The 24,628-nt window shown below is 43.8% G+C and overlaps 1 protein-coding gene across 1 annotated transcript in view; it reads right to left on the bottom strand.

Moving 5' to 3' along the window:
- The window catches only part of HTR7 (5-hydroxytryptamine receptor 7), a 47,173-nt gene that overhangs the window by 5,831 nt on the left and 16,714 nt on the right, over positions 1-24,628 (bottom strand). The window contains exon 2 of the mRNA XM_065408556.1: positions 796-1,545. Within this exon, the coding sequence (XP_065264628.1) occupies positions 796-1,545 (750 nt within the window). The remainder of the gene's footprint in view (positions 1-795; positions 1,546-24,628) is intronic.

Genomic DNA, 24,628 nt, shown 5'->3' with positions numbered 1-24,628 from the left:
GCAAGGGGAAATTAGTTTTTATAAAAACAACAAGGAGTACTTGTGGCATCTTAGAGACTAACAAATTTATTTAGTTTTGACCTATCCACTCCCAGACTTTATTCAGGCCTAATTTGATGGTGTCCAGTTTGCAAATTAATTCCAGTTCTGCAATTTCTCATTGGAGTCTGTTTTTGAAGTTTTTTTGTTGAAGAATTGCCACTTTTAAGTCTGTTATTGAGTGACCAGGGAGATTGAAGTGTTCTCCTACTAGTTTTTGAATGTTATAATTCCTGATGTCAGATTTGTGTCCATTTATTCTTTGGTGTAGAGACTGTCTGGTTTGGCCAATGTGTATTTATACCTCCCTACTGTACGTTCCACTCCATGCATCTGATGAAATGGGTTTTAGCCCACGAAAGCTTATGCCCAAATAAATTTGTTAGTCTCTAAGGTGCCACAAGGACTCCTCGTTGTTTTTGCTGATACAGACTAACATGGCTACCACTCTGAAACATATAAATAATAATAATCCCAAATGATACAATTTCCCCAGTCCAATTTTGTTTTACATTGTTTCCTTTTATAATAGTATAAAGTGGAAAGGGTTGGTTTATGCTAAAATCCCAAATACTCTAGGGCCCAGTCCTTACTACAGCAAAAAACTGTGGAGCTTAGGACTAAGTTTAGTAGCTGTGTCTTACAGATAGTTAACGATTTCATCGGGGCAGTTTCTCTGATTAGCTTTCTCTTCAGAGTTAAAAGAAAATGTATATAAAATAGTGAATTATTGTAAAAAGGGATAAGTGACCTTACAGCACAAATTCTGGCTTTTCTGCAAGCTTCAGAGCCTCGTGCATCCCTGCAGCTGATAGTTTCCGGTTGATATTCCTATATCTGCATTGTAGTAGATTGCGATAGGTTGTCCTCAGGTCCCGATTGAAGAAGGCATATATAAAGGGGTTAATGAGAGAGTTTGCATAACCCAACCATAGAAATGTTCTTTCAACCCAAAATGGGATGCAGCTGCATGCTGTACCACAGATAAAGGGTCTGGCAGTTGAAAGGATGAAAAATGGCAACCAGCACACAGTAAAGGCCCCAACAATAATTCCCAGGGTAGTGGCAGCTTTTTGTTCTCTCTTGAAGATGGAAATGTTTTTTCTATCATGTTTAAGGAGTCGTGAAAAATTTGTACATTCTTCTGATTCCTTGTGTAGCTTTATAACTCCATTCACAGAAACCATGCCTTCATTTTCTTCTGGCCGTGGGAAACCAGCAAACTTGTGTTTAGCAGCACTCCTCTTAGCAGCCTTGTAAATCTGATAGTACATGAAAAGCATCACTGACATCGGGATATAAAATGCAACTGCAGTGGAGTAAATTGTGTAACCAAAGTCTTGACTGATTAAACAAACTTTTTCATCGTTCACATTTTGGGCCCAACCAAAAAGCGGTGGTATGGTGATAGAGGCAGAGAGGAGCCATACACACAAGATCATTTTAGCCATACATTTTCCATTCTGCCTCACAGGATATGTAAGTGGTCTTGTTATTCCAAGGTACCTAGAACAATAAGGTAGAGTTACTACATGGTTCATTGATTTATGGGTAAACTATTTCATGTGGCCTGCCATAAAGAGATTGAATAAATATTTTAGATTTTATTTTACATTCTCTATTCCTGTCTTCTGCACTTTTTCAAACTTGCAGTTAATTCATGTCAACTTAATCACCTTTAGGATAGGCAGAACCTGCTTTCCTGTAGAGACAGTTTTTCTCCTAGGGTAAAATCCTGGTGCCATTGAAGTCAATGGCAAAACTCCCATTCACTTCAGTGGGGCCAGGATTTCACCCCAGATGTAGAATCTTTCTAATTATGTAAAGACGGAATCATTTTTTGCTTACAAAAGTTTTTTATAAAAGATTCTGAAAGTTGGGTTTTTACTTAGCTAACTTCTGGAATTTAACCCTTGGTACATAGTCTACAATTCACCCAAAGAAGCAATTACTCTTTCACATTTTGACTTATAACTGTGCTTAGAGCAATATAAGTGATCCTACAAGAGGTATTCTATAAATAAAGTGTATAGATCCACACCACTAAACTGGATAGGATACATTGTTTTACTCTTACCTTTGTGCTTCCAAGAGAAACAACAGACTTTGCAATTGTATTCCATGATTCGATCATTTTAGTAGTACATTATAATACATTTTATGATTACATAATTAGAAAGAAATGCCATTTCTTCAACACTCACATCAAGTGTTTATTAATTAAACAAAATAAAAATACATTCCAACTTTCAATTCAACAATGCTTGAGAACAAAGGCATCTAGCTATAACTGATAAAAGTTATTACATTTAGGATTAAGACTAAGAAAACAATTACATAAGTGCTATAGAAACAATAGGGTTTGTCATAGAGTTTATGAATAAAATGCAGTCTACTGCCAGGTCTCCATGTTGTAAATATTTCTTAAATGTTAGTTGTTGAACTTAGAATACAAATATTTTATTCTAAGAAACTTTTATGACTCAAGTTCCATTTAGATGGTGAGACTACTGTAAAGTGCCACACTGGTGTCCTAATTGCAAGGTAGCAAATTATGGCTAATGCTACTTCTTTAAGTAAGAATCCGGTGGCAACAATCACTCAGCAACATCACTGACGTTAAGCATCACTGGCATGACAGGAGTGTGAAAGGTAGACTTTGGTAACTGTGCCATATCCTTCACAGCCTGGACTGGCCAGTTACAGTGAGCTTCTAGTCAAATCATTCTGTACTTCTGAAGTCTGGGTCAGGAGTGGACTGAGAATGGTTATTGTGGTTGGCTGGAATTGCACCTCCATGATAAGTGATCGCATATTGTAACATAGATACTAGTAAAAGTTATAGTATTTTTGTTGTTTTCGTTCTCTCTCACCTTTTGCATTAGAATATTATCTCCTGTTAAGTCTTGGAGTCCTGGAGACAAGCTGTAGATGTCATGGATAATTCTATTCTGTGAAATCACTGGCTGGAGATTGTGTCACCGTGATGAACAGAAAGTTCCCCAGGGCATTCCAAGATGTAAAAATCAGAGTTCATACTGGAAAGGTCTGGAGTTCAATTGTCACAGGACAGAAAGTGCCTTCAAAATGTCTATTTATTAGCTGAAGCATTTTAAGGTTTGTGTTGGCACTATAAATGGGTGAGGTACAACAGCTCACACTCACAATGAAGCCAATGGGAATACTTAGTTGAGGCTAGCAGGATTTAACCCCAAAAGAGTTAAATTACTAGCATGACTGAGCATTAATTAAAAGTCACTTGTAAAGCAGTTTCACAGTTCAGAGCAACTGAACCTGTATTTCCGTTCAGTGGTTCAGCAGTGGCACCCACACTCAGGCTTCCAGCTGTTGCCTTTCTTGGGTGGAGTTCTGACTAGGGCAGGGGTCAGCAACCTATGGCACACGTGCCAAAGGCGGCACGAGAGCTGATTTTCAGTGGCACTCACACTGCCCGGGTCCTGGCCGCCAGCCTCGGGGCTCTGCTGCCGGCCTGGGGTTCCGTCTGCCGGCCCCCTGCCAGCCGGGGTTCCGTCCGCCGGCCCCGGGTCCCAGCCACCAGTCCGGGTGGCTCCGCTGCTGGCCTGGGGTCCCGGACGCCAGCCTGGGGCTCAGCTCCTGGCCTCGGCCTGGCGCTCTGCAGCCACCCCCAGCTGTGGCCCACTGACCCCAGCCTGGGGCAGTGAGGGGTGCAGACAGGGGCAAGAGGGGGCGCAATTCAGCACCCCCACCTTAAAAATTGTTCCGGCACCACCGGGATATTTTTAAGTCCTGATTTGCTGCTTACATCACTATCATGCCACGTGGAACAGTGCACTGCGTTTGACGTGTGTCCCATCTGTCACGATTTTTTTCCCCACTGTGATTTGAGGGGTACATTTGACAAAATGTCAGCTCCTAAGAAAGCAAAGTTAGATATCTGTTCATTTCAGCCTTCTTGGACAGACATTTGGATTCATTCAAAAGAACGACTATGCTGTTTGTGCTTTCTGTTGTGAAAATGTTATTTGTCGCACATCAAGTGTTCGACATTTTCAAATGAAGCACAAGAAAACCTTTCTTGATGAAGCAGACAAGACTGAATCGATCAAAAAGGCAGTAGCAAGATATGAGAAGCAAAGCAATGTTTTTAAATGCTTAAGTGTAAGTAAAAATCAAGCCACGGAAGGAAGTTACAAGATTGCACAGTGCATTGCAAAAAACGGAAAGCCGTTTACAGGTGGGGAATATATAAAAAGTTTTTCTCAGAAATTCTGAGGTTTTGTTCAATGATTTGCCAAATAAAGATACGATCGTATCTAGAATAAAAGAACTGCCTGTCTCTGCCAGAACAGTTGAGAGGCGCATAAAGCGAAATGGCAGAAAACCTTAACGAAAAGCAGACAACTGCATTAAAAGACACAGCAGTGTTTAGCGTTGCAATTGATGAGAGCGTGGATATAAACGACGTTCCATGTTTGGCAGTTATTGCAAAATATTGCTTCCGGTGAAATCCAAGAGGAACTTTGTTGCCTAAAATCCCTGCATGGCACAACAAAGGGAGAAGATAGAGTGGAAAGTTTTGTAAACCATTTTGAAGAACGAGGAGTTGACATCAGAAAAATATTTTGTGACACAACAGATGGTGCTCCTGCCATGGTTGGAAAACAGAAGGGATTTGTAAAGTTACTTGAAGATCAAATTGGCCACCCGACAGTCAAATTTCACTGTATCATCCATCAAGAAAACCGGTGTGCTAAAATTTCTAATTCAGAGCTTAATAATGTGATGAATATAGTGGTGCAAATTGTGAATTTCCTTGTTGCTCAATCTGCTTTGACTCACAGACAGTTTCAAGCACTGCTAGAAGAGATGGACAGTGCTTATAACGACATTCCACTTCACAGCAATATTTGGTGGCTAAGTCGTGGCAAGGTTTTGGTGCACTTTGTAAACTGTTTTGATGCAATCAAGGCCTTTTTGTCGGAAAAAGGACAAAACTACCCCGAACTGGATGACAAATGGCTGTGTAAGCTCATGTTTCTAACTGACATCTCCACTCACCTAAACGAACTCAACCTCTGTCTCCAGGGTGCAGGGCAAACGGTTCTGGATCTTTATGAAGCCTGGAAGACATTTGTTGTAAAACTAGCAGTTTTTTCTCAGGGTATTCGAACTTCAACTTTCCGCTACTTCCAACACATAAAAGAGCTATCGACATGTTGCAATGTCAGTGTCGATGAGATTGGAATGTACATGCAAGAACTGGAATCAGAATTTTCTGACAGATTTCAAGATTTCCAGCGATTTGGCCCAAAGCTTTCTTTTCTAATTAAACCTGAAAAGTTCAATGAAAGCGACTTGGATTTGTCTGTATTTCAGTGGATGGGTGTTGAAGATTTCGAAATGCAGCTCATTCAGTTAAAAAGCTCAGAATTGTGGGCATCAAAGTTTGGAGATCTGCTGAGTGCACTTGAAGCTACCGAGAGAGATCATGGGGCCTCTATTCTGATCTGCTGGACGTCCCTGCCAGTAAAATTTAACTGTTTGAAGAAAATTGCGTTTACAATGCTTTCAGCATTTGGATCCACATACCTGTGTGAACAGGCATTTTCACACATGAAATCTGTTTTCTGTCCCTTTCAGAGTCGGTTAACAACTGATCAGTCAGAAGCCTGTGTGCATCTTAAAGTATCCAAATAGGTGCCAGACATTGGAAAACTCAGCAAGGAAAAGCAAAGGCAAAGATCACACTAAACTGATAAGATCTGCATTTTAATTTAATTTTAAATGAAGCTTCTTAAACGTTTTTAAAACCTTTATTTACTTTACATACAACAATAGTTTAGTTATATAATAATGACTTACAGAGAGAGTCCTTCTAAAAACGTTAACATGTATTACTGGCACGCGAAACCTTAAATTAGAGTGAATAAATGAAGACTTGGCACACCACTTCTGAAAGGTTGCCGACCCCTGGACTACGGTATTTCCAGGCTGGACAGTTCCCTGCCTTCACTGTCTTATTCCCAGCAGAGACAGGCTGCCCAAGCATACCTGCTTGCTTTCTCTTCAGAGATGGTTAGCAGAGTGATCGTCTACAGTTTTAAGTTCCCATACAGTTCTTTCTAGGCAGGCCTATTTTATTCTTAAACTAAAAACCATTACAGAGAAAGCATATTAAGAAGCTGCATGCATGCTAATAAGTTTGCCAGAGATTAACCCAACTCTAGCATGGGCTTTGGAAGGAGCAGCTCTTCAATGCCCCACCCAAGGGGTTTCCTTTCTGATGACAATCTCATAACAGTTTCAGTTCAGAACAAACATGGTCAGAACACATTTTGTCCACCCTTTATACAGTTCAGGGGTCTTTGATCTGGAGTTTCCAGGAGCAGGTAATTAGTATACAATGGGTTTTTCTTCCCCAGAGAGGACCTAGCTTCAAAAGTGTGGATTCGAGGTGGGTCATTTGCATTCCCCTTGCCCCCAGGCACTTTCCTAGGAAATCCACTTCATGGGTATTGTTAAAAAAAAAAAAAGCCCTTTGAAGTTCCTAATACCTTCCAGCGATTGTATTAATCTCTTATAGAAGATATACACATGCAATTCCACAATAACACACAGAGAACTGCATTTTAAATACAATGGATCCCAAAGGTATTAAAACTACTTCAACAAGGTTTAACTTAATTCAATAAAGTTCACTCAGGACATTACAGAATATTGTCAGTCAGACATAGCTTTACAGAAATCAACACAGGATATGGTCCTTTGAGAGTTTCGTACCTGAAGGGCATGAGCAATAGCAGCAGACATGTGTTCCTGGGATGCATAGTACTATATATGTCCAACTATTTCATACTTTATCATGGAAAACAATCAGGCTATGATGATGAGGGCCAAGGGTATATAGCTTGAGGGATTAAACTAAGTTTCAGTGAAAGACAAATTTGTGCATTATACATGTTGGTTTTAGGAATGCCCAGTGCTGCAATGTAATGCATCCAAATGTAACCAAAAAAGTTAATGTAAGCAAATATATATCCATATGAATTAAAATGCATTAGTAAAATGTGGTGTCAGTGTAAAGCTGAGTCCCACAATGTATTCTATTAGAAATTAAAATGAACTAATTTACATAAAAACACACTGGTTTCCTTTCTACCCTATCTACTTCTGTTAAATGTAATGGGCTGGAAAAACTAAACAGGCATAAATCAAGTAACCTTCACATCTCTTATCTGAGTGCATAAATTCCATTAACCTTGAAAATTTAGATACAACCTTAATATAACGTTAATCATTGCCACTGTATAATATGCTGGAGATTACAGAATGGTTTAACAAAAACTCATGCCTTTCTGAACTATTGTGTCACTATTGAGTAGCAAAAAGTAGGTTCTCTAATACGGTCAGTAGTATTATTATTACCTTCCAAAAGTTACTGAGTAGGAAGGAGCAGTGCCATTTAGAGAGGGCAGGGGGCACTAGCCCCCTGCCTCTCCCGGAGTTTCGTACCACAGGCTGGGAGCGACCCCTCCCCCTGTCGCTTGCTCCTCTCCCCTCACAAGCCGGGAGTTGTGCCTCCCCAATCTGAAATGGTGCTCCTGATAGGAAACAATTGCTTTTAGATACTGTTTGGACAAAAGCAGCATCCAAGGAGTCTGTAACCTCTTGAGGCCTTGCTGACATGGAAGCAAAGAGGTTGCATTGTCCAAACTTCTTGTCTGGTTATTGGTTTCTCAGAATCCTTACTACAAGGAAGAGGAAGGATGATCTTTAAGGTACTGGGCTGGGACTCAGGAGATTGGGATTCATTTTTTGGCTCTACCAAAGACATCCTATGTTATCTTGGGCAAATCTCTGAGCCTGAGTTCCAACCTGAAAAATGAGGCTAATAATATTTCCTTTTCCACACTCTTTGTCTTGTCTACTTAGCTCTTCAGGGAAGGGGCTTACAATCTGTCTCTTGTTATGCATACATGCAGTGCCAAGCACAATGGAGTTTCAACTAAACTGGGGCCTCTAAGCAATGTCTTATATATATAAGAACACAAAATCATAAGTATTGATCTCATACCATTATCTTAGTTACTGGTCCTAGTGGGCTAAGTTTAAAATTAACACCCTATGCAAGCCCACTAATCACAGAGTCCCAGCAGGCATAAACCCACATTGAATTTGGCCTATTTACATACTGTTCATAGAATATCAGGGTTGGCAGGGAATTTAGGAGGTCATCTAGTCCAACCCCCTGCTCAAAGCAGGACCAATCCCCAGACAGATTTTTGCCCCAGATCCCTAAATGGCCCCCTCAAGGATTGAACTCACAACCCTTTAGCAGGCCAATGCTCAAACCACTGAGCTATCCCTCCCCCTGTTGAATATATTCACACTACTAGCAATGGAACCTATCAAATAAACGGTATTCTCTTTCTTTTCCAAAACCGATAAGGGCTGTTGAGGTACATAGAAAAGTGAGACAGACTGGAATTGACAGCAACCCTGCAGGGTGGCTATGAAAACAAATAATCCCAGTAATTTATTATGATGTATACAGCCCCCAAAAGTGTGATGGGGACTAGAATCTGTAGTGAACTAGACCCTACAATGTGGCACCAGACTTTAAAAAAGACAGCTCCCTTCTCCACAGGCCTGCCGACAGCAATTCTGGGCCCCAGGGCAGAATAGTCAATGGGCCCCCACGCACACACAAGCTGCCGTCGCGGTCCACCTGACATTTGGGTGGTGCTGCGCCTGTGCTGGCTGGTGCCCAGCAAGCTGATGGCTGTGTTGCTGGTGCCCAGAGAGCTGCCGGCATGGCCAGGGCTTCCACATGCCCGCCCGGTAGGGTTGCCAACTGTCTAATCGCGCAAACCCAAAGACCCTTGCCCTTTCCCCTGCCACATCCCTTTCCTGAGATCATGCCCATGTCCCACCCCTTCTCCGAGGCCCCGCCCCCTGCTCACTCCATCCCCCCTCCCTCCGTTGCTCGCTCTCCCCGACCCTCACTCATTTTCACCAGGCTGGGGCAGACTCTTGGAGGGAGTTTCGTTGCGGGAGGGGGTGTGGGGTCGGGCTCTAGGAGGAAGTTTGGGTGCTGGATGCGGGCTCTGGGCTAGAGCAGGGGGTTTGGGTGCAGGAGGGGGTGTGGGGTCAGGTTCTAGGAGGGAGTTTGAGTGCGGGAGGGGGTGCAGGGTTGGGCTCTAGAAGGAAGTTTGGGTGCTGGGTGCAGGCTCTGGGCTAGGGCAGGGGGTTGGGGTGCGGGAGGGGGTTTGGGTGTGGGAGGGGATGAGGCGTGCAGGCTCTGGGAGGGAGTTTGGGTGCTGGGTGTGGGCTCTAGGCTGGGGCAGGGGGTTGGGGTGCAGGAGGGGACCAGGGGGTCGGTGCTTACCTCGGGTGGCTCCCAAAAGTGACCAGCACACCCCTCTGGCAGCGGCTCCTAGGCGGGGGTTCCAGGGGGTCTCCGCGGACTGCTGCCCACAGGCACCGCCCCTGCAGCTCCCGTTGGCCGCAGTTCCCGGCCAATGGGATTTGCGGAGTAGGTGCTCGGGGTGGGGGTAGCGCACGGAGACCGCCTGCATCCCTCCCAGGGGCCGCAGGGACATTAGCCACTTCTGGAATCCGGATTCAAGTGGAGCGAGGTTGGGCAGGAAGCCTGCCTTAGCTCCACTGCATTGCCAGCGGCAGCCGGGGGCCCCCGGACCCTTTTAAATCGCCTAGGCCCCTGGGCAACTGCCCTCTTTGCCCCCCGCCCTGTTGGCAGGCCTGCTTCTCCATGAGGAGAAGAGTGATAGTCACACTTGTAGAAGCTGGCTGCTCTAGATAGTTATGTTCCCTAGGCTCTTGACCTAGAGATTTAAATACCACATAGTGTCAAGCCACAGTACCAGCAGCAGCAGAAGAAGAATGTACCTTCTGACTCTGATTCTCTACAGCAATATTATAAACATTCATTGTTTCTTCCATTTATGGATGTTTTCTCCTAAAAATAAATGACAGACTTGGAGCTGACAGTAAAACTCTTTCAAATGTTATTGCTTTCAGCAAATATAACTAGTGAACTTGAACATTCGGTCACCACTTTTCACATTTACCCACTAATAAACATCAGGTCTCTACTGAATAACAATAATAGAGAAGATACTTACAAAGAAAAGAGACCTTACTCAATACTATTAGTAAAACTCCAGCTCAGTGTGACCTAATATTCTTTCGTAATATTTACCGTATTGTTAAGAATATTTATTTTCACTGTGGGTTACAGCTCTTGGGGAACATTCTTTTTTACATTTTGGCTTTTTTGATATACTATTGATACGCTACAATGACTATAGAAAATGGTTTATATCCAACAATGCTAATATATTCCCTGTGCTTTCATATTAACTGCAGATCACACAACCACCTCACTTACTACAGTGTGTTAAACTATACAGAAAACTATAGCAAGTGCTTTGGGCTATAACATGCACAGAGACAGCAGCATGCTCTAGAGGATAGGGCACTGGACAGGCACTCCCAAAAGCAGAGTTCTGGAGCTGACCCAGAATGTAAACTTGGGCAAGTCACTTTACTTCTCTGTGCCTCTTTTTCCCCTCCCACCCTTTGTTGGTTTTTGTCTATTTACATTGCAAGTTGTTTGGGCCAAGGACTGTCTCTCTCACTATGTGCTTGTTCAGCAACTAGTGCAACAGGGCCTTGATCTCAATTGGGGTCTCTAGGTGCTTCTATAATACAAATAATAAACTATATAGTATTTATGGTCAGTATGGAGACCTTTGAGTCCTTGAAACCATAAAATGGTGCGGAGGCTATTTCATCTACAGCAGTACAGGAGTGAGTGCCTGTAGACACCCATCTATCACAGATGTGGCAGGCTTTTCAGAACTTTCTCACCACATCTCTCTGAATGTCCCTGCATTTGTGCTTGAAGCATATGACAGTTCCATGTGTGTAACAGAAGCCGTTGACTCAACCTCCAACCACAGTTGCCAAGGCTTTTCTTTCATGAGGATGAATGGATGAGTATGGAGTAAAAATGGAAAAACTGCAGAAGACAAATAGTACTTGGAATCCACATATTTTGTTTAGTTACTACTTAAATCTTGAATAGGGTTTGGCTTGGCTTGGCTTGCCATCAGGGCCGGCCCACAACATTTTGGCACCTGAGGCGGGGAGCTCAAATGTCGCCCCCATGTCCCCTTGCTTGGGCCAAAACTTTGAAAGGTCTCAATTCTGCCTTCTTCCTGTTTTACTCCTCTCATGGTACTGCTCTGCTACCTACTCCAATAAAGGAGAACTAACAACTTAAAATGCCTTGTTCAAAAATTTTAAGTAACACAACTTTCAAATGCCTGAACAGCAAATGTTACTTTTCTTGTCTGCATAGTAAACACTGGCATTTTTATCTGTTTGAATAATCAAAGTGGTGCTTTCCGTGCCTTCTTGGTTGCAAAGAAGGCACGGAAGGTCCACAGTCTGGGCCAGCTCATGCTCTATTGAGATGGTTGCAAGGCCTACCAGCCTCTCCTGTGTCATTGTGGAGCGTAGATGTGTTTTTATTAACTTCAGCTTGGAGAAGCTGCGTTCTCCACTGGCAACTGTTACAGGAAGTGTTAGAAGTATGCGCAGAGCAACAAAAGCATTTGGAAAGAGGGTGGTCATCTTATTTGTGCACATATATTCCAGAACAGTCTTTGGAGTTGATCCTGCTGAAATGTATCTTGAAAGGGCTTTCAGTTCATCACCTAAATCACTAGCATCAATATCGCGCATGTCATCATGTGTCAACACTGTCTCTAGTGTCCTGCATTGCTGGTGTAGGTCTTCTTCAGGTATAGTGAGGAGTTTTGGAATATCATACAACATCCCAAATATACTGCTGTGTTCCTCGAGCTGCATGAATCGTTCTTCAACTGACTGTATTGCACAATCTAGAACCTGGTTAAAGAATTCAACTTTGAATTGTTGTTTGGGGTCTCTTATGGGATTATCCTGTGCCTCGTAATCAAAATATCTTCTTCTTCGATGACCCTTGTATTCTTGAATGGGTGGGAAAATAGCTTCAGTGTGAAGTTCCTCTGCCAACTTCTGTGCACTCTTCAGAACGTTTTGAAATCCCTCATCTGACCAATAAGACTGTAGGTATGACTTTGCTTTGTCCAGTTGTTCCATTGCTCCAGATATATCAAGGTCAACACCTTGGAGTCCCTTGCTTACAACATTTACTTCAAACACTAAGCCGCACAGAAATTTGAAGTTATGTATGTTTCTGGTGATTCCATTTTCCTCTGCCACTGTTCTCCCATGAACAGTTCCTGTCAAAGCACTATCCTCCATAATGGCAACTATGGCATCATCTATCTTCCCAATTTGGTGTTTGATAGGCTTTTATCGCCTCCACTCGACTTTCTCATCGTGTGGCACTCAGTGGTTTCAGTGTCAGAGAGGATGTTCCCAGATGTTGCTTCAAAATTTGCCATCAATGAGTTGATGCAGAGAAAAATACATAGATGCTTTGAATTACATTAAAAAATTCAACAGCCTCACTAGAAGCTGATGCTGCATCACTGACCACCAAGTTCAATGAATGAGAACTGCATGGGACAAAAAAAGCTCAAGGGTTTAACTCTCACATCCATGTCTGCACTCCTCTGTTCTTTCCTCTCATGTTGCACCATTATCGTTGCCCTGACCTCTCAAGTCAGCTATCACAATTCCCATATCTTCCAGCTTTTTAAGAAGCACATTTGTCATATCAGCTCCTGTAGTATCATCAATGTCAATAAATTCTAGAAAATGCTTTCTGACAGTCACCACTGCAGGGACATTTTCACTAGGTTCTATTGTTGTTACAAAACACACCGTTAAAGTCATTTGTTCCGTATGGCTGTCAGGTGTGCAGTCCAGAATAACAGAGTAATATTTTGCTGACTTCAGATCTGCCACAATCTTCTGTTTGACATTTGTTGCCAGTAACTATATGATCTCATTTTGAATTGTTTTTCCAAGGTAGTGGTGTGTGTACATTTCTTGGGTGGTGACTCTTCTTAGATGCTCCTGGAGTACAGCATCAAACTCAGCCATCAGCTCCACAATTTTAAGGAAGTTTCCATTGTTTGGCACATACAGCTGATCTGAAGTGCCATGCAGTGCTAGGTTTTGGGTAGCAAGCATTCTCACAATGGCAATGAGCCTTGTCAGAACATTTTGCCAGTAAAGAGACTCTGATGCAATCTTCTCTTGATGCTGATCAGCTATGGTGGCCTTTAACCTTAGTCTTCTCTCAAGCTCTTTCCACCTATGGAATGCTCTCTGGTGATTTGCTGCCTTCTCATGGCATGCCAGATTTCTAGCTAGATTTTTCCAGTCCTTTGTTCCTGTAGAACCCAATGTGGCTGGAACATTAGACTGGAAGAGTTTGCAACAAAAACAGTATGCAGCATTCTGGGTTTTTGAGTACATAAGCCAGGGGTCGGCAACCTCTCAGAAGTGGTGTGCCGAGTCTTCATTTATTCATTCTAATTTAAGGTTTCACGTGCCAGTAATACATTTTAACTTTTTTAGAAGGTCTCTTTCTATAAGTCTATAATATATAACTGAACTACTGTTGTATGTAAAGTAAATAAGGTTTTTAAAATGTTTAAGAAGCTTCATTTAAAATTAAATTAAAATGCAGAGCCCTCCAGACCAGTGGCCAGGACCCGGGCAGTCTGAGTGCCACTGAAAATCAGCTTGCATGCCGCCTTCGGCACATGTGCCATAGGTTGCCTGCCCCTGACATAAGCCATGGCCTCTCCACTTTGTCACCATTGGGGATTTCACGCCAGTAATGTGTTGGATGGAAACTTCTATTTTCATTGTCTTTGGGAAACATGAAGTTTTTCACTTGCTGTGGCCCATGCAGTACAAGGAAGTCCCTCAGGCTACTGCTCAAGTGGGTCCACAGTCCCGGATCATCTAGACTTAAGGAACTAAACTCAGCAGCAGCTGTTTCTTGCACCTCCACCACACTCTTCTCTGATCTACACTTTTCTTCAGGAATGTGCATGGTTACATCCATTTGAGATGGAGATATGGATGCTGCAGTAGCTGCCAGGTCACCTGCACTCTGACTAACTGGAAGATCAGGCATCTCCTCAGCATCACATCCTTACTGGGACTGGAAGGCTCACCGTGAACATTTGTGTCTATGTATCTCAGGAGAGCTCCTTCCTGCTTAGATAGAAAAGCTTCCTTTGCTTGCTTTCTTTTTCTGAATGCTGCCCCAGAGGGGCGTTTTCTTCTTTCACTCATGACTGCTGTTCTGTGCCAGCTATAGTGGCTCTCAACACTCAATTGAAGTGGACAAATAAGCAGGCTGGTAGCAGGGCCTGAGTGAGGGAAGATATCAGCATCTTAAGGGCCTAACTGGCTCTTACTACTTCCATTGACTGCCTGTTCTCCTCAAGTGGGTTCAGGGAAGCAGCAGGAAACAGGAAGTTCCCTGAGAAGCTGGTGTTAATCAGTCCAGGCTCCTGGGGGTGCTACAGAGGTACATAAGAGGCTCCTCCTCCTCTCTCTCTATGCAGCTCCTGCTGCTTTCTGTTATTCCCTCTCACCTTTTCTCCTGCCTGCCTGTTATGTCTCTTGTGCCCTCCTTCCTCCAGCACAGCACTCCACCATCTCTGTGCATCTAGAGCAGAGAGAATACATATGCACCAGCAGCAGACACAATTTTCTACACTCTGGATCCTAGTGGTGCCCTCCCACAGTCTGGCACCTGAGGCGGCCGCCTCAGTTCGCCTCATGGTAAGGCCAGCCCTGCTTGCCATTGTGTTTAGTTCCAAGACCTCAACTTTTGTTATATTTTAAAAGATTAATATAAATGTTTGCCTTTATTTATTTTTAATCTTTTCGAAGAATAACAAAACCTGATATGCTCCCTTTTGTAATGTGTCAGGAATTAGATATCTATCTCACCATATTTGGGCCTTTCAAGTCTGTTCACAGACCAGAATAAATTATTTTAAAGAATGATGCTAACTTAAGGGCTTGGTTGTCTTTAACGTTGTGCTGTGGATCGTCCACCCCATCTGCAGAGCTGCCATAATCTCTTAATAATCCATCGTTAATTTTCTATTGAATTCAATGCAGTATTAAGACAAGTATAGGACTAGGACATAACAAAACTTAACAGAGATTCTTAGAAGCTGTCGAGCATTTACAAACCTTCTCCCTACTACATGACCTATATTTGATGTCTAGAACAATTTTTGCCTCTTCATTAATATATTTTATTTAATTGTAATGCTCCACTACTTAAATAACACATAACTAATAATGTAAAAGTGACCACAAAATCTATTTAGTATTTCTATTACAGTAGCAACTAAGGGCCTTGATCAAAACTGAGGCCTGTTATACTAGATCAGGGATGGGCAAACTTTTGGGCCCGAGGGCCAAATCTGGGTATGGAAATTGTATGGCTGGCCATGAATGCTCACGATATTGGGGGTTGGGTGCAGGGTCTGCGGTGGGGCCAGAAATGAGGAGTTCAGAGTCCGGGAGGGAGCTCTGGGCTGGGGATGAGGGGTTGGGGGTACAGAAAGGTGCTCCAGGCTGGGACTGAGGGGTTTGGAGGGTGGGAGGGGGTCAGGGGTGCAGGCGCTTACCTCAAGCAGTTCCCAGAAGCAGCAGCATGTCCCCCCTCTGGCTCCTACGTGGCAAGCCCCTGACCCCGCTCCCTGGCTGGAGTGCCAAAGTGGGGCAAGCCCCTGACCCCGCTCCCCGTTGGGAGCTCGAGGGCCAGATTAAAACGTCTGGAGGGCCAGATGCGGCCCCTGGGCCGTAGTTTGCCCACCCCGGTACTAGCTGCTGTACATGCACATAGTAACAGAGAACTCCCTGCCCCAAAGAGCTTATGTTTAGGTAGATGTGAGAGACAAAGGAGGGGAGCAGGGAAGTATTACCCCCATTTAATAGATGAAGAATTGAGGCAGAAAGAGAGCAAACATGACTTACTCAAGGTCACACAGGAAGTCTGTAGCTAAACCAGGAACTGAATCCACATCTGCTGTATCCTACAAGACCACCCTTTATTTATTAAATGCTGGTGCCTTCAAATTTCTTATTTAAAAAATAATAGTATTGTGTACTTACATTGTGCCTTTCATGCAAAGATCCCAAAAGCTTTACAAAAGGTGGGTGAGCATTACTTTACCCATTTTTTTTCAGAAAAGGAAACTGAGGCACAGATGTGTTACTTGCTGAAGCTTGTTGAAGTCAGTGGCAGAACTTGGTAATGAACCTAGGTCTTTGGATCTCTATACCCATGCACAAACCACAGGATAACACTGCATCTTTGTTTCACAGACCTTGGGAGGCAGGCCAGTCCTCGCCCACAGACAACCCGCCAACCTTAAGCATAGTCTCACGAGCAACCACACACCGCACCATAACAACTCTAACTCAGGAACCAACCCATGCAACAAACCTCGATGCCAACTCTGCCCAAATATCTACACCAGCAACACCATCACAGGACCTAACCAGATCAGCTACAACATCACTGGCTCATTCACCTGCACGTCCACCAATGTTATCTATGCCATCATGTGCCAGCAATGCCCCTCTGCTATGTACATTGGCCAAACTGGACAGTCACTACTCAAGAGGATAAATGGACACAAGTCAGATATCAGGAATGGCAATATACAAAAACCTGTTGGAGAACACTTCAACCTCCCTGGCCACACAATAGCAGATGTAAAGGTAGCCATCTTACAGCAAAAAAACTTCAGGACCAGACTCCAAAGAGAAACTGCTGAGCTCCAGTTCATTTGCAAATTTGACACCATCAGATCAGGATTAAACAAAGACTGTGAATGGCTATCCAACTACAGAAGCAGTTTCTCCTCCCTTGGTGTTCACACCTCAACTGCTAGCAGAGCACCTCACCCTCCCTGATTGAACTAACCTCGTTATCTCCATACTGATTTATACCTGCCTCTGGAAATTTCCATTACTTGCATCTGATGAAGTGGGCATTCACCTACGAAAGCTTATGCTCCAATACTTCTGTTAGTCTTAAAGGTGCCACAGGACCCTCTGTTGCTTTTTACTGCATCTTTGATTTGCATTCAATTAGCCACATAGGCTCATTAACAGTAATAGCAGTACCCATGTACTACACAGGCATTTTTACCACATTCAGTGCTAAGAAATGTACATAAATCAGAATGAGCTTGAGGGAGGGGGATAAATAGGATGATGGGATGTGGAAAGAAATTGGCTTGATTTCTAGTTTTACAGTATTGATTCATAAGTCTCTTTGCAACACGCACTGGCTGAATCTTGAGGCCAGTCTGGCTGTAGCCTAGCAAACCACATAACTACCCTGTCCGCTCATGGCGGAAGAGGAAGAGAATAATGTGGAACCAAAGGAAGTAAAGAATGAAATTCTACTCTCCTTCCTAGAAGGGGGGCATTTTGCTGGTTAAACTGTAGGTACTGCATGACTTTAAAAACTCAGACTACATATTGGTAAATGTTTGCAATGTCAGGCTAGTAAGGTTGGTTCTTTAGCCAAAGTCAGAGTACTGTACTCATTGCTAAAGCTAAAACTTTCTGATTTCATATTCCCTATAGTTAAACAATCTTTTTTATGTAGTGAATTAGAGGCAGTCTGTGAAAATCCCGAACTCTACAGTACCGGTCTAATTCTGTACCCTAATTACATTACTTAACCTAATCCTTTAATTTTTCTTCCTGCTAAATGTCAGGTGTCATGAAAGTGCTTAGTTTTACTACAAAAAGTGTTATAGCTCATTATTCACCACATATAACAGTTTAGACTTTATATATTGTGCACTTTATATACAAGTCTTTACTAGTCTCATGCTAAAATATTAAGTGATAATTTTTCATTGTGAAGCATGGAGAAAATTAAATATTTGTGAACAATTGTGATTCTCTGTACCAAGGTGAACATTTTCATTTATTCTTCTAGATTGCAAATGGAGCCTAAGCATATTCCTTTTGAAAACAAAGGGGAGTTTATTCCCAGAAAAATCGCTCACTCCCAGTGCCAGAAGTGGGGTAGATTTGTTACTAATATGCAAGCACCAAAACTAAGAGAGACTGACAAAGTTCCAACTCTTTATTCCCAACATCCAATCTTGAGGTTCTGGTTAGTTCTGACAGAATCCAAAGAAATGTAAACCTTTACTGATAGAAACTTTTTTAAATAAATCAATAAATATAAATATTTTATGTTAATACTAAATAAAATTTCTCTTCACATATTTACAGCTTTCTTAGGGTTCTTTCCCTCTCTTCCATTTCCCAGTTTTTCTGTTATTTTCTATTTGTTTCTATTCTTTTTTTTCTAGTCCTCCTTCTACTCTTTTCTGAAAGCAGTTACTGCTTTATATTTTTTGCATTGTATGTTCTGTATATACTTCACTTTAACTCATTTTTCATTCTTCCTTTATCTCTTTCATTCCATTTTCATTTCAGTCTCTTGCTGGTCCTGTATTTCTATTTATATTTCTTCTTTTTTTATCTCTGTATGTTTCCCTCTTCATTTCTGTCTGCAGACCTACCGTTCCACTTCCTTTAGAGACATTCATTCTGCTTTCATTCTAAGGCAATTTATAATCTCCTGAGAATAAAGGTACTGCAGTGTGTTTCCATTTGATTTTTATTATCTCTCACATAATTTCTGAAATCTCATTCATTTTTACCCCAATCTTGGCAGATGTGCTTTCCCAGTCCAGCTCACTTTTGCCTTTATTTTCCCTTTTCCTGTCAGCCCAATTTGCCTGTTACCCCTCCCTGCTCAATTCTTAGCCTCCAGACATAACACTTCAGCATCCTGGGGGAGTTCATTGCACACCCCGACAAAAATTCTGTCTCCTGCACAGATGACCTGTACCCTGATGGTAGAGATCCATCATGCCTGAGATGCACAGTTGTCAGCCATGGTCTTCGTCCCAGAGCTTTAAGTGATCTTTTAGATATGTGAGGCCAAGGCCATTGAGCAACTTAAAGATAAGGATGGAGATCTTGACTCGATATGCAATGGGAAGCCAGTGTAGGGAGCAGAGGACAAGTCTGATGTACTCCTGAGATGTTGCTGAGATGTGCTGCAGCTGTCTGTACTGGTTGGAATTTCCTAAAGGCTGATGCAGCTGGTTGGAACTGGTTCCTGCTGCTGCTGCTCTGTCCCTGTTGGGAGGAGAACAGGAGTACTTGTGGCACCTTAGAGACTAACAAATTTATTTGAGCATAAGCTTTCGTGGGCTACAGCCCACTTCATCGGATGCATAGAATGGAACATATAATAAGAGTATATATATATACATACAGAGGAGATGCCATACCAGCTCTAAGAGGCTAATTAATTAAGATGACCTATTATCAGCAGGAAAAAAACTTTGTTGCAAGGATAGGTTCCTGGGTTAGTGTTTTTGGTGTGTGGTTGCTGGTGAGTATTTGCTTCAGGTTAGGGGGCTGTCTGTAAGCGAGGACTGGTCTGTCTCCCAAGATCTGTGAGAGTGAGGGATTGTCTTTCAGGATAGGTTGTAAATCTTTGATGATGCACTTGAGAGGTTTTAGTTGGGGGCTGAAGATGATGGCTAGTGGCGTCCTAGCTTGAGGAGCAAAGACCTGGCCCCCTTCTAGGGTCCTCAGCGTCCCCTGTCAATTCTGGTGGGGCTGGTGGTATGAAGAGCTGGCTGGAGCTGGTTCCTGCTGCTGCTGTGTCCTTGTTGCAGGGAGGAGGGGAAAATGCCTCGCTAACCTATTAAAAAGATTTGTCCATGTCATCAAAACAGCAGATACAGGGAAACCAGCTGACATAAAGGCTTTTTGAAAGCCCAAGTAAGTTGACAAAGTCCCTCCCAAGAGACTATTCAGAAAACTACATAGTCATGAAGAAAGAGGCAAAGTTTTGTCATGGATCTGAAACAGAAACAAGGGGCTTGATTTTCCTTTTCACTGCAGCTGCTTTATGCCACATGACAGCCTAAAATGGTCATCTAGGGGACAAAACGGGGTCTGGGATGAGCAGAGTATCCTGGGTAGACAAGGTGGGCCAGGCACAGGACTTGTGGTGTCATCAAGTAGGTTTCTGTGATACAAACTACATCAGATTCCTCATCACAGAGAACGTCATGTATTGTTGGATGGCAACAAGTCTTTCTTGATCGGCATCTGTTTTAGTTCAGGTAGCTTTGTGCTGCCTTTTTGGGCCCTTACCTAGATAATGGTCCTGTGTAGTGGATAGGTAGTAGATGTCTGGTAGCCAGTTTCTTATGTCTACTCTGCTTCTTCTTGGACAGTTCCTCCCTATGTGGACTGGGATAGGTGAAGTAGTGTGTTGTGTCATGGGATGCTCTGAATAGAGGAAAGGTTGTCTGGTTCGCCAAATTCCATGAGCAAGACGTATCTGTTGGACCCCTTTTGGTAATATGACCTAGCTGAGTCCCAGGGATGGACAGAGCTGGAATAGTCTGTTCCTGTAGTCATGGATGTGCTGGAAGCATTGTGGCATAACAATGAAAATAATTATAATAGTAACAATAATACTAGGTAGGGTTGAGTACAAGAAAACAGGGGTATCAATGGCATCAGGCAACTGTGTGTGTGTTCCCTTTCCTGCTTTGGGGGAGAGGCAGGCAATAGTATTACTAATGAGTAGTGTGTGAGAGTTACAGCTGTAAAATGTCCACCTGAACAGAAGATGGCAGTGAAGGCTGGAGGAGCATGGTTGAGGCTCCTTCCCTATAAGAGAGGCAAAGCCTTTGAGAGCTTCATTCCCACTGGTGGTTCCTGTCCAAAGGTTGTCCACTCTGGCACATAGACTCTCCCCACCCCCAGCCCCACTCTCACGATCCAGAGAGACACACACAGCTCATGCGTACAATCAAACCATGGCCAACCTGAACTTACCAATTCATGAGGACTTCCAGAAGGTTCTAAAGACACATCTGAAATCTCACAAGTCTCTTCAGGATCAGGCTAAGGCTCTTAAATTGTCCTCATTCAGTCTTGGGGCACACTGAAAAGTATTCTGGGATAATGCAAATGTCCCAAACAAACACCTGATCAATGAACTTCCAGGCTTCAACCTACCCAGGAAACAACGGCATATGTTGAATCGTTTTAGAACACTGCAGGACAGATGCTGTCATCTCTTACACCTTTGGAAGATGAGACAATGCATCTTGTCAATGTGGACATTAGTTGCAAACTATGGACCACGTTATAAATCCATGTCCGCTTCAGTCATTTGCCAGTGGAATCTCCAAATCACTCCTGAAGCTACCCACTGGCTCACTAATCTGGACTTGGTTCTTCAAACGTTGCTAATCATCTCCCTTGGCACACAAAAGAAGTAGTAGTTCCTGGGCTGCAGAGAGGGGAGCTGGGATATGAGTCACAGCCTCACTTTCAAAATTAGAAAATCTCTCTTCTTTCAAAAGTGAACGACGGCCCCTCCCTGGCAGTGGGAAGGAGGGGAAGACGGCAGCAGTGATAGGGTATAACTGTTTCCATACCTTTGTTTTAAAGGTGTTGTTATTAATTGAATTATGGTAGCAGGTAGAAGCACCGAGCCTGAAGCCCCACTGTACAGCTGTGGTAGCAGAGGCAGCGGCAAGCAGCAATACAGGCTGGCCGCCCCAAGTACGTATCCATAGGGTCCGGGCAGGTATGTACTTGGGGCAGCTAGCCTGTGCTTCTGCTCACTGTGTCCATGCTACTGCAGCGACACTACTATTGTTAGTGTGCTAGCTCAAGGAGAGTTTGCCTATGCAAACTGGGAATCACACCCCTAGCACATAGACACAGCCATGGGCACTCAAGAAAGTGCACTAGCTCTATATGTCTCCTGGAGCTGGAAATTACAGCTCCAGCTTGAAGTGTAGATACATACTTTAACCAAAGCTATATTCTGATTGGGTTTGTCAGAGTGCAGAGGACAGAAGCTCTGTTTCATGGTGGATTTTTAAAAATTGGCTTTGTTCCAAATATGAGCAAAAACTGAAAATTTCCCATAGAAAATTCAAACAAACTTTTGCTTCAGGTTGATTTAGATGTTTTATTTAAATTTTGACTTGTTATATTAAAATAAAAAGTATTACATTGTCTTTTCAAAACAAGAAGTTGAAATATTTCATTCTGAAAATGTCAAAACATGTCCAAGTGGAATGTGGTTCAGCTGAAGTTTCTGTGATCAGCTCTAAGCCTTTTTGGGAGGGATAGCTCAGTGGTTTGAGCACTGGCCTGCTAAACCCAGGGTTGTGAGTTCAATCCTTGAGGGGGCCATTTAGGGGCAAAAATCTGTCCGGGGATTGGTCCTGCTTTGAGCAGGGGGTTGGACTAGATGACCTCCTGAGGTCCCTTCCAACTCTGATATATGATTCTATGACTGTTACAACTGTGAGTCAGCTCCCAACTCAACCAGGACCAACCACTGAATTACAACAGCAATAACAAATCCCTACATGTTATAATAAACCAGTGGAGTGGGGGAATATTAACCCGAGGAAGAAATAAAGAGCAATGGGCGGGAGAGAAGAGAGGCATTGAGGGAGGAAAAGTGACAGTTTTAAGATGGCAGGCTGCCTGTGCAGCAGCAATTTAAGACTTTCAAACCACTATTTACCTACAGTACTTTCAATTGTAAAATCCTTCACTGTGAACTGATGAGAAGATTATAAGCCATCTCCTCCTCCTCTGTAGCTCAGTTAAGCAACTTTTTTTTCCATTTACAGATCTTATTTTATTTATTCTCCCACTGATGTTTTGATGACGGTAGGGGAGGAGGCAGGGAGGTCCTCTTTCATGCTACAGATGTGGTGCAGAATGCTGCAAAGGTAAGGTCATACTTGATCAGATAATTTTCAGTACCAACATAAGCATGTACCTACCACCTCCATGGCATCTCTGAAGCAAACCTCACTTTATTTCCCTAGCACTTATTACTTTTACACAGCTGTTCACTCAGGGCCGCCCAGAGGGGGGGGCAAGTGGGGCAATTTGCCCCAGGCCCTGGGCCCTGCAGGGGCCCCCACGAGAGTTTTTCAGTGCCCCTGGAGCGGGGTCCTTCACTCGCTCTGGGGGCCCCGGAAAACTCTCGTGGGCCCCGGGCCCCCGGAGCTTCTTCCGCTCCGGGTCTTCGGTGGCAATTCAGCTGCGGGGGGTCCTTCCGCTCCGGGACCCGCTGCCGAAGTGCCCTGAAGACCCGCGGCGGGGGGTCCTTTCGCCCCGGGACATGCCGCCGAAGTGCCCTGAAGACCCGCGGCGGGGGGTCCTTTCGCCCCGGGACATGCCGCCGAAGTGCCCTGAAGACCTGCAGCGGGGGGTTCTTCCACCCCGGGACTCGCCGCCGAAGTGCCCTGCAGACCTGCGGAGGGGGGTCCTTCCGCTCCGGGACCCGCCGCCGAAGTACCCTGAAGACCCGCGGCGGGGGGTCCTTCCGCCCCGGGACCCGCCACCGAAGACCCCAGGCCCCCTGAATCCTCTGGGCGGCCCTGTGTTCACTTGCAATATGCTTACACGTAGTTCTCCCTTCACTTACACCTATATAACCTAAATGACTTCAGTGTGTAGCCCTTCTCCTGGGTAGTTAATAGTAGGAAGGGCCACATTCAATGTAGTCTAAGGCTGTAGTGTAGACATAGCCCATCACTACAGCCAGTCGGCAAAACTTATGTTGCTCAGGGGTGTGAATATTCTACCCCACTGAGCGACATAAGTTACACTGGCATAAGCATTCGTGTGCGCAGTGCTATGGTGGCAGGAGAGCTTCTCCCACTGATATAGCTTATGCTGCTCGTGGAGGTGATTTTTTTATGCCAACAGGAGAGCTCTCTCCCCTCAGCATAGGGTGGCTTCACCACATGAGCTGCAGCGGTGCAGCTGTATCAGTACTGTACATAGAGACGTACCCTAGGAGTTCCATTTAAAATAAATGAAATGACTGGATCAAGTTCCCATATGAAACCTTTTCTGCTCCCAGCTTGTAGGAACTTCACATTTGATCCTGCCTGGTCACCTTTACAGCTGTTTCTTTCCTGCTTGCAAGCACACAGGAATCCTTAGGCAACTCCTTTTATTTGGGAGAAACAAGATAAACATCTAATGACAACATAAGCAAACCCCAAGCCCTGTGTTTGGAGATACAGCCAACCCTACAGTTCCAGTTATTCACTGCCCAGATTGTTACCGCCCAGAATGCTTATTCACAAAACAATCCCCGCACCCATCTACATCTCATTCACAAATCCATTTAGATTCAGAATGGCCAAGTGAGCACCTTGAGACAGCTCTTCTTAGCCCGTCTGCACAGGCAGCCTGCCATCTTAAAACTGTCACTTTTCCTCCCTCAATGCCTCTCTTCTCTCCCGCCCATTGCTCTTTATTTCTTCCTCGGGTTAATATTCCCCCACTCCACTGGTTTATTATAACATGTAGGGATTTGTTATTGCTGTTGTAATTCAGTGGTTGGTCCTGGTTGAGTTGGGAGCTGACTCACAGTTGTAACAGTCATAGAATCATAGAATATATTCATTTAGACCACTACTGAACTGTATGTGGGCCAGCTCCATGGGACAGAGGTAGC

The sequence above is a fragment of the Emys orbicularis genome, chromosome 7 (genome assembly GCF_028017835.1).
Source record: "Emys orbicularis isolate rEmyOrb1 chromosome 7, rEmyOrb1.hap1, whole genome shotgun sequence".
Taxonomy (NCBI): Eukaryota; Metazoa; Chordata; order Testudines; family Emydidae; genus Emys; species Emys orbicularis.
This window is presented reverse-complemented; position numbering and strand designations above follow the sequence as displayed.